Source organism: Mus caroli, chromosome 8, assembly GCF_900094665.2.
Source record: "Mus caroli chromosome 8, CAROLI_EIJ_v1.1, whole genome shotgun sequence".
Lineage (NCBI taxonomy): Eukaryota > Metazoa > Chordata > Mammalia > Rodentia > Muridae > Mus > Mus caroli.
The window spans coordinates 19,206,613-19,219,931 of NC_034577.1; the positions used below are offsets into that span (position 1 = coordinate 19,206,613).

Genomic DNA, 13,319 nt, shown 5'->3' on the forward strand with positions numbered 1-13,319 from the left:
GGAATTTAACACATTTGCCACAACTTAAGGAGAAAGGCCAAATATTCTCTTTGTATTGAAGTTTTCAATTTGGGGGTATTTATAACGTCATATTTATAGTCAATGCTTCAGTTTGTAACGGTGCTTTCACACCAGGTGCCTCCTTTATGATTATTTGCTTCTTTTGTTTTAACCTTTTGTATTTTAAGTTTATTGCTAATTTACATATTCCTCTTGGCTTTTCATTTTTTTAAAAACACACTAAATATACATACACAAACTGTCACAATGAAGTCATTATTTTATAAAAATTAATATGGGGTAAAAACACTTTTAAAGAAATCTGTAAGTAGTCCACTTTTCGTTAAAAATACCCGCTAATTTTGTGTTCTTGCCATTGTATAACTCATGTTTAACTTCACAGAACTGTCCAGATGTGTCTAGTAGATGATTTAGCTGCAAAGAGAGCAGACTGAGAAAAAGAGGCCATGTGGAAATATGTCGCAGTAGGTGTAAATGGCAAGTCCTAGAGGGACCTCGTGTGTGTCTGTGTGTGTTGTGCAGACTTCTGGATGACTTTTTTATGTGAATATTTAGGTTACTTATCAGTTTTTTTTTTAAAGCAGCCTCAGCCAAATTGCCTATATTCTTGCTTTAAGGCATTACAATTACCTATCTGAATCTTTTATTAGACTGTTTGAATTTTCATCAAAAAGAAAAACAAAAATTAAACCTTATGTCTTATTATTGTATCTTATAGAAGGGAAATTATCTTTATAACAATATTGTGTTTTAGAGTACTAGGGGATTATGAAAGTTAAAAAAAAGCACGATTTTATTAATAAAACTCATAAATTATCTTTGTTAATTAGCACAAGACTAAACAGTTGACTCTTTAATTTCTCTTTAATATTCTTCACATTATTCTGACAATCTTACATTTTGGTGACATTTTGTTGTGATTTAGTTTTTAGTATGGGTTTTGGCACTTTTTGTTTGTAGTGCATACAAATTATTGCAGACTAGGGCTTAGCCTAAGCAGGAAAGTTAGATTCTTGAGTGTGAGAAAACAAGTTTCAGTATCAATAACCAAATTCCTAAGGAAAATATTCAGAAAAATGAAAGTTTCTTTAACCAATGGCAACTCTGGTTAGCACACAAGCAAAGGGGTTTTATTATGATATTTTTATAGCTATTCACTACTGTACTTTGTTATTTTGATGTAGCAAGAGAAATTGTGGACACCCTCATACTTATGCATTTTTACACTCATAGGCATTCATAAATCCATTATAAACACAGTACATAAACATCAAGTAAAGACATGCTTACCTGGCCACTACCACAAACAGTGCCATCATGGACATATGTGTCATCTCTAGCCCCAGTCGGTGATCTTAAATGAGCGGACACACACACATGGCCTCCCAAGTAAGTATACTGAACATCATATTTCTCTGTTTGTATGACTTCTGCAAAGTTCCAGTAGCAAACTGCTTTTCCACAAAATATAGCACTGGACATAGGAGGCAGAAAAGTTATATATTATCACTTAGCTGTCTTATCTATTAGTTCAGTTATAACTCAATAGATAGCTCAGTATATATGTTTACAACTAAATTGATACTTAATTTAGAGCATTAAGACAAATGCAATGGAGTGAGCTGTATACACCTCTTCCAACACGCAACACCTGATCTGCGGGTAAACCCTTTGCACTACGTACAACACACATGGCAAATGGACAGCTTGATGAGTGTGTACCTATAAGTACAGCGCCCATGACAGTTTCCAAATTTGTCATTTTGCAGATTCACTTCTTGTGCACACACATAATTAGGACCCTTAGCATCTGGAAAAAAAAAGAAAAAGAATTTCAAGTTTCTCATGCTAAAGGCAAAAACATTTACAGTGCTTGAGACTGTAGGGAATTTATACTGAGACAGTTGGTGTCTTCTAACAGGAGCAGTGGGCAAGAATCAATTTAAAAACTACCCAGAAAAAAATATTGTGTTAAAGAAAATTGTTGAAAAAGTCACTCTCTCTTTCTAAAGCCACACACTAATTCTCTATTCTTCTCCCACCAATGGCCTTGGTCTTGACTTATAGCCTATATGGCCTTCAGGCTTCTCCTTTTTGTCTTGCTTTGATTTGGTTTTCAAATGTGATTGTAGAACAATATTTAGAATAAGGTACAGGATGAATTTGTAGCTTTAAAATAATGGCAATTTATCCCCCCCCCAATACATATTTTTCCCCAAATACATACATTTCCCAAATAAATCTGTACACTGCCTATCTGGGTCTCGGCAAACCCCACCAAAGCAATAGGCAGTCTCATTGTTGCAAGGTTCCAGGTCTGCAGCTTTTGTATCAGGGGCACAGCTTTCAGATTCTCCATTGCAGAACTCTGGGAAATCACACTGGTCCCTACTTTTTCTGCATAGGCGTCCTCTTTCGGCTATCTGAGAGACAAAGGATAAACTAGCTTTGGTCAGGGTGACTCAGAGAAGTTTTCTTGGAAGTTAGGCAAGAGACAATTTCTCTACTTCTCTGAAAGATTATATAATATTATGGACTAAAGTCAGTTACAAAAAACAAAACAAAAAGAAGCAGCACGATATCTTACAACACAGGGACAAAGTTTGTTAGAGACTGTCAACAAAGAAACGAACAACAAAACAACAGACTTCTACAATATGCTGCTATTCTATTTCATCTTGGGAATTCATTATCTTTTCTTCTCTACAGTACGTGGGATATAATTACAATATGGCATCAGTTGTTTTCAGAGTGGTCTGAAAGAGTGTCTCAGCATTGGTTACACATGTCGTAATCACTAGTTGCTGTGGGTAAAGCAGCTGGTCCTGCTGATGCCCTTCAGAGCTTTGCACAGGGAGTTGTGTCTAAACCGGAATCATTAAGGAAAATGCTTGGATCAAATCTCTTAACTTTGGACAAGGTCTGGTAGAAGAGCTTGAAGATTTGCAAGAATACAGAGAAAAAAGAACAGGCTCGTCTACACTCAGGGTAGATAAAGATGAAAAGAAAATGCACAACACCTATGCGCAAAGCCCTTCTTCTAGTCAGTCATATTGGGCAAAATCAGTATGCGTTCCTACAACCTTTTTCGTTGTTCTCGATGAAGCTCTCCTTAGTGGCCAGCACACTGCGTCTTCACCACAGAAAGGACTTGTTCTACTTGGTGGTAATAGTTAAAGACATGGGCTCTACAGGGGAAGTAACAATTGTCAGGCATGAGAGCCCTAGGTGGGCCGCTCCATTCAGGCATGTTGAGAACAACCTTTGGCTCTAGCCATCTGTTCTCGGGGAAAACAGCCTACCAGAGCTGCACTTGCATGCTGCACACCTCTGGCTTTCAGAATGCGATTTGCTATTGCTGCTTGTCAGGCGAACCCTGTTAGTTTTCACTTTGTGGCATGACATTTGATCCTGAAGAAACTACAACCAGACAGGACTAAGAAAAATTCCTGACACAATAGTTTTAAACAAAACTGCATACCACAGCTGGAGAGATCTTTGGAATAGATTGAAACATATGAAAGAAAGCAGAGGGCAGAAAGAGACCCACTGGCTGAAATCAAGGACATAGTGGAGATTAGAAATATCCTTAATATCTACCACATGGAGAAATGATGTATTTCATTAAAAAAAAAAGTGTTATCCAAATGGTCATCTTCTAAATTTTAAGACTTAGACCAAAAGAATGTGTTTCAAAGAGAATACAAATTAAAACATTTGAAAGATTCTTCCAGAAGCTAGAAGGGAAGTACACCAAAAAGACTCCTGTTGAGATAATTATTTTTAGTCTGCTGTGTGAAGCTGTGTCTCTATCCTTCCTCACCTATCTAAGTCACCTTCTTATTGGTTTAGTAAAGAGCTCAACAGCCAATAGCTGGACAGAACAATAGGTGGGACATCTGCAGAGAGAGGAACTCTGGGAAAGAATCAAAGGCAAGAGAGTCTCCCTGGAGAGACTTCCGGAGGAAGTTGGATGTTCAAAGCAGGGGAGGTAGCAAGCCATGTGGCAGAACATAGATTAAAATAGGTTAATTTAAGTTATATGAGTTAGTTGAGAACAAGCATTCATAATTATTCATAATTATTAAAGCAAAGGCCTTAAGCATTCATAATTATTATGAAGTCATTATTCGGAAGCTAGCCAGCCAAGAATGTCATGTTATAGACTTCCAAAGGTATTTTATTTCTGTGTTCTAGGCTTACCATACATGTTCTTTTATCACAGCATGGCCCTGTACCACACTGCGCTTCATTAATCAGAGTACAGTCTTTAGGGTTACAGCATTTTTTATGAGTACAGGTCTAGAGAAGAAAATATAATCAAGGTAAACATAAACATTCGAAATCATATATATGACTTTTTAAAAAAATTTCTTTTCAAAGTACAGTTGTGGGCTGCTCAATTAATCTTCATTGGTTTCCAAACATCCCCTAATAGTCACAGCCCTGCCAACAACAGATCATTTTTTTTTAAATGTGGCTTCATAAAATGATAGTTGAGCAGTTTCTACTATCAGTCAACACCGTGGACAATATTGTTGCATAGATCACTACACACTGATGTTAGTGGTGAGTCTCCCATCAGTTAGGTTTGTGTGTGTGTGTGTGTGTGTACTCTGTCAGTGAGACAGTGACATTTCCCCTAATACTGGCTAAGTCCAGCCTCCTGTGTGTTTTCATCTTTGTTTCTGTCCAATTTCTTTAAATAAGCCACATGGCTACAACCATTTTTACAACAGCCTTTACATTCAATCTGACCAAATCAAACCGTATTACTCCCCCCCCCCCAAACACCTCCTTTGTGGAACTCTTACAAATTATTATCTCCCCTTCTGGAAACACCCTAGGAATAGGTACTTGGCAACTGGGGTCTACCAGTGGAGGAAAGAGACATCCAGAAGTACTCAAGCTCCTGGCCCCACTACTTCAGTCCCTGCCTTGCCTTTTCCTAGAGAGAGCATAACGGAGACACTGAATACGCTCTTTTCCCACTCTCACTTCTCAGCCAACTGTAGGGCTCTCTTGGGTTGCTCTCTCTTGCCAGGGACCATAAGAGATCAAAAACTTCATACAGGCATGTACTATTACAGAATATAAGTTAAAATTCTAAAGCACATGATTAATTGCTTCTTCCTAAAGGAGCCAGGATACTTTAATTTGGAAAGGATAGTCTTTCCAACAAATGGCCCTAGAATAATTGGATATCCATACAAGGAAAAAAAAAAAGATAGCCTGACTCTGAAAGCTTTCATTTATTAAAAGCTGCAGTGCAGAACATGGTGATAAATGATAGTGCGGTTGTCATAAAATTGCTGAAGAAGTTTACAACTAATGCGTGATATGCTAAATCCATTGTATGAAGGAAAGAAAACAATTCCTGCACTGTGTTTCCCAAACTTACTTGATAATTCTAATACCTATAGATTGATATCCCTAAATTATCTTTAATACACACTCTCTTATCTTATAGAACAATTTCTACACAGGAAAGTTGGCACTAGAATAGCAACTAATTATTTTTAACATGGTATTTTAGACGTTTTCTAATATATACATAAAAGTTTCAGTGGAGTTATGCTGCACAGAAGGCTAATACCTCTCCCATATGCCTTAGGTTATCAAACAAAAAGCTCGGGTACCTGATGTGGATTAACTCCCTTTGAGTTATTGGTTATTGGTCAATGGGTCTTATAGCATTTCCCCAAAGCATACAGGCTGTTGCCATTGGTCTGAGTTATCCAATAGAACATGATGGAATGACCCTGTTCCTTAAGATATCACATACTTTGGTCAGAAGACATGGAGAAATCAAGCTAGTATTGGCCTAGAGGTTTCTTCCCCACTGGCTAGCTTTTGTAGTGTAGGAAGGCGCCGTACAGGCTGCTAAGGAGTTATCAGCAGTCTTACCTGTGAAACCTGGAAGCTTAAACAACATTTGGACTGGTGAGAAATACACAGTATCAGGAATGGAACAGGGGTAAACAACTACTTCTCAGTTGGGACTGATGCCTGGACCTGTAATTGGAGCCAAGAACTCATGGCTGGGCATGCCACAGGCCCTAAGAAAGAACCTATGACTGCCATTTTGCCATTTGGATATACTACCAAACTAGGAACTTCAAGTCTCTGAAGAAAGAAATCGAAGAAGATCTCAGAAGATGGAAAGATCTCCCATGCTCATGGATTGACAGGATTAATAGAGCAAAAATGGCCATCTTGCTAAAAGCAATATACAGATACAATGCTATCTCCATCAAAATTCTAACACCATTCTTCATAGAGTTAGAAAGAGCAATTTTTAAATTCATCTGGAAAAACAAAAATCCCAGGATAGCGAAAACTATTCTCAACAATAAAAGAACTTCTGTTGGAATCACCATTCCTGAGCTCAAGCTGTACTACAGAGCACTAGTGATAAAAACTGCATGGCATTCGTACAATGATGAGAGGTAGATCAATGTAATAGAACTGAAGACCCAGAAATGAACCCACACACCTATGATCACTTGATCTTTGACAAAGGAGCTAAAACCATCTGTTGGAAAAAAGCATTTTCAACAAATGGTGCTGGTTCAGGTGTCAACATGTAGAAGAATGCAAATTGATCCATTCTTATCTCCTTGTACAAAGCTCAAATCCAAGCAGATAAAGAACCACCACATAAAACCAGATACATTGAAGAGAAAGTGGGCACAGGGGAAAATTTCCTGAACAGAATACCAATGGCTTATTCTCTAAGATCAACAACAGACAAATAGGACCTCATGAAATTACAAAGCATCTGTAAAGCAAATGACACTGTCAGTAGGACAAAACAGCAAACAACAGATTGGGAAAAGATCTTTACCAATCCCTACATCTAATAGAGGGTTAATATCCAATATATACAAAGATCTAAAGAAGTTAGACTCTGGAGAACCAAATGACCCTATTAGAAAATGGGGAACAGAGCTAAACAGAGAATTCTCAACAGAGAAATCTCAAATGGCTGAGAAACACAAAAAGAAATGTTCAACATCCTTAGCTGTCAGGGAAATGCACATCAAAACAACCCTGAGATTCCACCTCACACCAGTCAGAATGGATAAGATGAAAAACTCAGGTGACAGCAGATGCTGACGAGGATATGGAGAAAAAGGAACACTTCTCCAATGTTGGTGGGATTGCAAGCTGGTACAGTCCCTCTGGAAATCAGTCTGGAGGTTCCTCAAAAAATTGGACATTATTACTACCTAAGGACTCAGCTATACCACTCCTGGGCATATACCCAAATGATGCTCCAACATATAACAAGGACACATTCTCCACTATGTTCATAGCAGCCTTATTTATAATAGCCAGAAGCTGGAAAAAACCCAGATGTACCTCAACAGAAGAATGGATATGGAAAATGTGGTACATTTACACAATGGAGTAGTACTCAGTTACTGAAAACAATGGCTTCATGGAATTCTTAGGCAAATGTATGGAATGTTTATCTTTTTAACTGTTTTCTTTTTCTTTTTGCATATGCTTTTGTTTTCTTGGTTTGTGGAGGTTTTGTTGTTGTACTGGGATTTTTAATTTCTTTCTAAAGTTGGGTGGGTTCTTTTAAAAGTTGGGTAGGTTGGGATAGAGGGGGAATCTGGACCAGCTGTTCTCAACCTGGGAGTCACAACCCTTTTTGGGTTCAAAGAACCCTTTCACAAGGTCACCTAAGACCATCAGAAAACACATATATTTACATTATGATTCATAACAGTAGCAAAATTACAATTATGTAGTAGCTATGTAAATAATTTTGTGGTTGGAGGTCACCACAACATGAGGAACTGTATTAAAGGGTCGCAGTGTTAGAAAGATTGAGAACCACCGGTCCTCAGCTCTGCACTGTGATTGATTGTGAACTAATCTAGACCCTGGGAAATAGACATCACAGGTTCTCCAAATATTCAGGTGTGAATAGAGAACCTGGGCTAACTGAAGAAACCAGATAAGGAAAATGGGACCGACCATGGGCAGGACAGGGGAGTTGGGGAGCAATAGAGAGGTGAACAGTAAGGTGCTAGTGACCTAATAAGGGAAATAGAAAAGGGGAAGAAGATAAATACAGTAGGGAAGAAGGTATGATAATCATAAGGATGTCTGCAGAATCCACAGCTAATCAACCATTTATCTAAAAAAAATAAAAATAAAAATAAAATAAACCTGCCTAATAAACATAATTCTGTGTATAAATATATACATATATAGATTTAATGAACTTTTCTCATCTGGGCTGACAGTGCTCTTTCCAAGAACCAAAGACCACCTAACAATAACCCCAATACCAGACATGAGAGACTTGCTTTTGGGTTGTTGACCAGGACTGTCCGAGAGACTCCTGAAGCCCACAGCTTACTGCTGCTGTTCTTGGTTGTGTCCTGGAGGTGGGAGGTAAGCAAGCCCCTATTGCTCAAGACACTACCATGTACTTCAGAGACAGGGCCCAGAGACCCATGAGTTGCAACTGACCCGAACACCTTTAATCCTAGTACTGCGGAAGCAGAGGGAAAGCCGTTCTCGATTGGCTTTGCGGCCAGTCTAGTTGACATAGTTGAGTTCCAGTGCAGCCAGAGATATAGTAAGAACCTAGCTCAAAAGAAAAAAAAAAAAAAAAAAGAAGAACTCTCTGGTTGTACTGAATCTCTCGGGACTCTAACATGTTCTCCTGCCAATGCCAATTATGCTCCACAGAGTATCAACGTGATCAGACGTTCCAAGGGGTTACTTCCATAAAGAGATTGAACAAGTCCATTCGAAGGTAATGGCAATTGGTTTCAATGCCAAAGGCTTTGGTCAGTCTTCAACACTGAGCGGTTAACTACAGGTTGTGGGTAGCATTGAGTTATGTTATTTGACTTACGCTCCCTTCCAGCTTGGCACTCAGTATCTCTATCTACATAGCCAGCTGCAACTCATCTTATTTTATTAACAAAACAAACTGAAGCCTAATTTAGAGTCTAGTTTCATGACAGAGAGATGTGCTTGGGTCATTCACAAGCTGGCAGCACTCGAGGCTGTGCCAATGTTAGACAGTGTGATTGGATAATCAGGTGTGGGTTTAAGCTCCAGCGGCGTCTGAGCCCCACCTCCTATCTTCTCTGGAAGGCTGTTTGCTTGCATGGGTGGGTAGCATTTTACAAAACCCCGATAACTCATAAGATTCCCTGACTCACTGGCTACTCTTCTCCAAGTAATCCCTGACCAAGTTTGTTGTGCTGGCTGGTGTTGTGTCAACTTGACATAGGCTGGAGTTATCACAGAGAAAGGAGCCTCCCTTGAGGAAATGCCTCCACAAGATCCAGCTGTAAGGCATTTTCTCAATTAGTGATCAAGGGGGGAGATCCCCTTGTGGGTGGTGCCATCTCTGGGCTGGTAGTCTTTGTTCGATAAGAGAGCAGGCTGAGCAAGCCAGGAGAGGCAAGCCAGTAAAGAACATCCCTCCATGGTCTCTGCATCAGCTCCTGCTTCCTGACCTGCTTGAGTTCCAGTCCTGACTTCTCTTGGTGATGAACAGCAGTATGGAAGTGTCAGCCGAATAAACCCTTTCCTCCCCAACTGCTTCTTGGTCATGATGTTTGTGCAGGAATAGAAACCCTGACTAAGACAGTAAAGTTATTCTAAGAAACAGAAAAACATTTTTTTCAAGAGTCAAGTACAAATTCTAAAAGAAAATATTCAAACAAAACTTCACTAGGTCTCGTCACAAAAGATGTCTAATGGTCTTCACTGCTAGTAATCAAAGATATCCATACCAACAAGTAGAGAGACAACTGAAATGAAGAAAGGCAGACATGTCATTCATCATTACCAAGACATATTGTAAAGATATAACAATATACCAAGATATACAAAAATAATCAACAGGGGGTGATAACATGATAGCAAAGGTTATATTAAATGGGAACTGTTTGTGGTTCTATCTGTGGCTCTGATGGAACGGAATAAGAAGGAAGGAATCACTGGGGACCTATGTGCCATCCATTTTATGTATGTTATTAAGGATAAAGATGAACAAATGAAGAATGTTAGGAATAATCCAGTTTGTGAAACTAAGTTAAATGACATTTCATGAACCGGTGCTGCTGGCATTCTGGTCTGGCTATTAATGGTAAAACAATTATCTTTACCCATAGTTTAAAATTTTCAAATTCAAAAATACTCAGTTGCTATGTGCCACAAACCCTCACCATCCTATGTGCTATGAAACGTCTTTAAGGTGAATTTCAAATACTAGTACATTTCTAAAACTCCTTGACATAAAAACTAAAACCCTCACTTATAAGGTCTGTTACAAACAACATTCTGTCATTGTTTTAAGACAGTCTTCCCAACCCAATTCTATTTTGTTTTTGTTTGTTTGTTTGTTTTTGGTTTTGGTTTTTGTTGTTGTTGTTGTTGTTTTGCTTTGTTTTTTGGTTTTGGTTTTGTTTTTTTGGGGGGGATTTTTTGGTTTTTTGTTTTTGGTTTTTTTTTTTTTTTTTTTTTTTTTTTTTTTTTTTTGAGACAGGGCTTCTCTGTGTAGCCCTGCTGCCCTGGAACTCACTCTGTAGACCAGGCTGCCCTTGAACTCAGAAATCCGCCTGTCTCTGCCTTCCTGCCTCCCAAGTGCTAGGATTAAAGGCGTGCGCCACCACGCCCGGCTCAGTCTTCCCAATTCTGAATTCTGAAATCCTCCATTCTCTTGCCCAGATGCTTGGATTTTTCAGCAAATGCACTACCATAGCCAGCTCTCTCCCTTAGATAGTAAAACAGCCCATCGTCTTTAAAAAATGATGCTCCCCCTTTCAATTATATAGAAATCTACAGGGCCGAAGGAATCAGTGTACACAGAACACATGGTGGACAGCTGTGAGAGTTTCTGTCTAACCTCTGGTGGGCCACAGTCACATTGCTCTGGGACCTCCAGGAGATGGTTACCACAAAACGATCCACCTTGAGGCTGGACAACAAATTCTGTCTCCGGTGTATTCCGAAGGCAGTCCAGTTCAGGTTGTGAAGCCAGCTGTTTGAATTCATCCACACTACAACTGCTAAAAACCTTTATGCCTTGGGAACGTCTGAAAATAAATTGATGTTTTTCATATAAATGAAATGCAACTTCTATTCCCCAATACATTCTTTAATAAAGTATATACATCCATAAATATTCACCTTAAAGAAGAGTCAAGAAAGGGGGGGGGGATACAATGCAGGTCATAACCAAAGCAGTACATTCATTTCTATTGCTATTTGTCAGAATCAATATACAGAAAGTAGAGGGTATTGTAGTGGGAGACACCTCAGCTTCAGGAGCATAAAGGCTCCTCATTAGTTTCAACTTAATTATTACTGTAAAAAGCTCCCAATGGCTAGCAGGAACATGGAAGAAGAAAATGGAAAATGTCAAAGATGATTCTATCATTGGTGATGAAAGTCATGCAATATTTTCAGGCTGAGGAAAGCAAGCAGCCTTTGATTCCTTTTATTTTTTAAAAAAATATACATATATATATACACACACATTTAAATTTCTATCCTTCTTTAAGGGTGAGCTCTATTACCCAAGCTGATCTCCTATCCCCAGCTGATTCTCATGCCCCAGCCTCCAAAGTCTACATGTTACCAACACCATTACCAATATTTTTATTCACTTAAGTGCAGAGTTCAGTGAGTTGGGGTTGAATTTTGTGACCTCAAACTTTTCTCAGTGATTCAAATAAAATCCGAGAATCAGATTTCCCTTTTGAAAGTAACAACTATGGGCTAGCAAGAACGCTCAGCAGGTAAGAGTGCCTGTCCCACCCACATGATGTAGACAAAGAGAAATGACTCCCAAAAGCTATCCTCTGACCTCTACACATGCAAGTGCTTGTGTAAGAGCTTGCTCTTGTAACAGGAACACAGTAAGATGGTGGCACTTTGTCCTGATGTTCTTTATCCTAGGTGCCCTACATAGACATGACCTTGATGCAAGCACACTATGGGTTTCTGAAAAGCATTGGCCTTTGATTGTCTTGGTTTTGTTAAGCTCTTGTGATCTTGGGTGGCTTTACAATTATACTGCAGTTGTTTTGTCCAATGCCCCCCTTGTTTTCCTCTGTGACCCAGGATATTGTGAGTGGGTCAAGCATCTGGATGACATGAGCACAGACAGGCTGTTCTGTTCCTTTCACTGTGACTTGAAAGTTGGTGTGTCAACTAGATGAATTCATTTGTGAAAAAAGCCACACTGGCCAAGGCATTCACTCAACTGGGTATATTTTCCTCCTTGGTTTATAAATGTGTAGGGAGAAACTTATTTTAATGTAACTATCCCATTTATGGCTGTAATTTTTAATTTTCATTGTATTCATTGACATGCCGGCATTAGCAAGAAATCATTTTCTTTGTTCCTTTGGTGGCATGCAATCTATTACTAGCATTGCTATCATCATTTGTAGTCAAAGGAAGAATTGTCAGAATTTCTCAGCATGCTGGCATGGCATTGCCCAGATTCAGCAAGCATTAACTCTTGTGGCCCTCTAGTGAGTCTTGCCCAAAACTTCCTGAGTCTCTTTTTTCTTTTCTCATCTTTGGCCCCCAAATCAACCATTACTGTCTATGAAAGACAAGAATCTTTACCGCTCGTATAGGTGATTCGGGATCTTGTTGTTAGAGTTCGTTAGAATGCCCAAAGTGATGAAGACGACATGCTTACAGCACCTTTGTCCTCACAAACTAGCTGCCTCATCCATCCCTTGCTCTGCCAACATGAGGGGAGGCAGGCATATGAGCAGTGTGTAGGTGTTGTATACATGTGTGTGCTGCTGTGTGTGTCAATGTACACACATGTCGAAGCCAGTGGAAGCCTTCCTGTCTCTTCCTCCAATGGTTCCCACCACATTGCTCATACAGGGTCTCTCACTGAACTCCAAGTGCATCTTTCCAGCATGGCTACCTAACCAGTCAACTTCCGGGATCTGTTTCTCCCTATCACCAAATTGGGGGTTACAGATAGACATGGCCATGCTCCACATTTTTACAGGAGGGCTAGGGATTTGAACTCAGGTCCTCATGCTGGCACAGCAAGCAGTCTTACCCACCAAATCATCTCCCCAGACTTCCTTTACAGAGCCCTCAGTGCCCCTTCCCTTTTACGCCATGCAGCTGTTTGCTTTGTAGCATTGTGTTATTGCTTAGCAGCCTTGCACTGCTGGTGTACTTTAACTGGTGCATTCCACTTTGAAGGATTTGCAGTATACTCTTCTTTTGTATTCACCTGCCCTCTCCACCCAGTTTTTCCTAGTTTTTTGTTT

General features: G+C 39.4%; 1 protein-coding gene across 4 annotated transcripts in view; it reads right to left on the minus strand.

Annotated features, from left to right (window-relative positions):
- The window catches only part of LOC110300542 (A disintegrin and metallopeptidase domain 3), a 50,042-nt gene that overhangs the window by 14,418 nt on the left and 22,305 nt on the right, over positions 1–13,319 (minus strand). For 3 of the 4 annotated variants that reach the window (XM_021170754.1, XM_021170753.2, XM_021170757.1), the window contains 5 exons: positions 10,913–11,102; positions 4,225–4,323; positions 2,249–2,444; positions 1,744–1,831; positions 1,312–1,495 (listed from right to left, as the gene is read on the minus strand). In XM_021170754.1, the coding sequence (XP_021026413.1) occupies positions 1,312–1,495; positions 1,744–1,831; positions 2,249–2,444; positions 4,225–4,323; positions 10,913–11,102 (757 nt within the window). The remainder of the gene's footprint in view (positions 1–1,311; positions 1,496–1,743; positions 1,832–2,248; positions 2,445–4,224; positions 4,324–10,912; positions 11,103–13,319) is intronic. The other variant, XM_021170755.2, reaches the window with a different exon arrangement.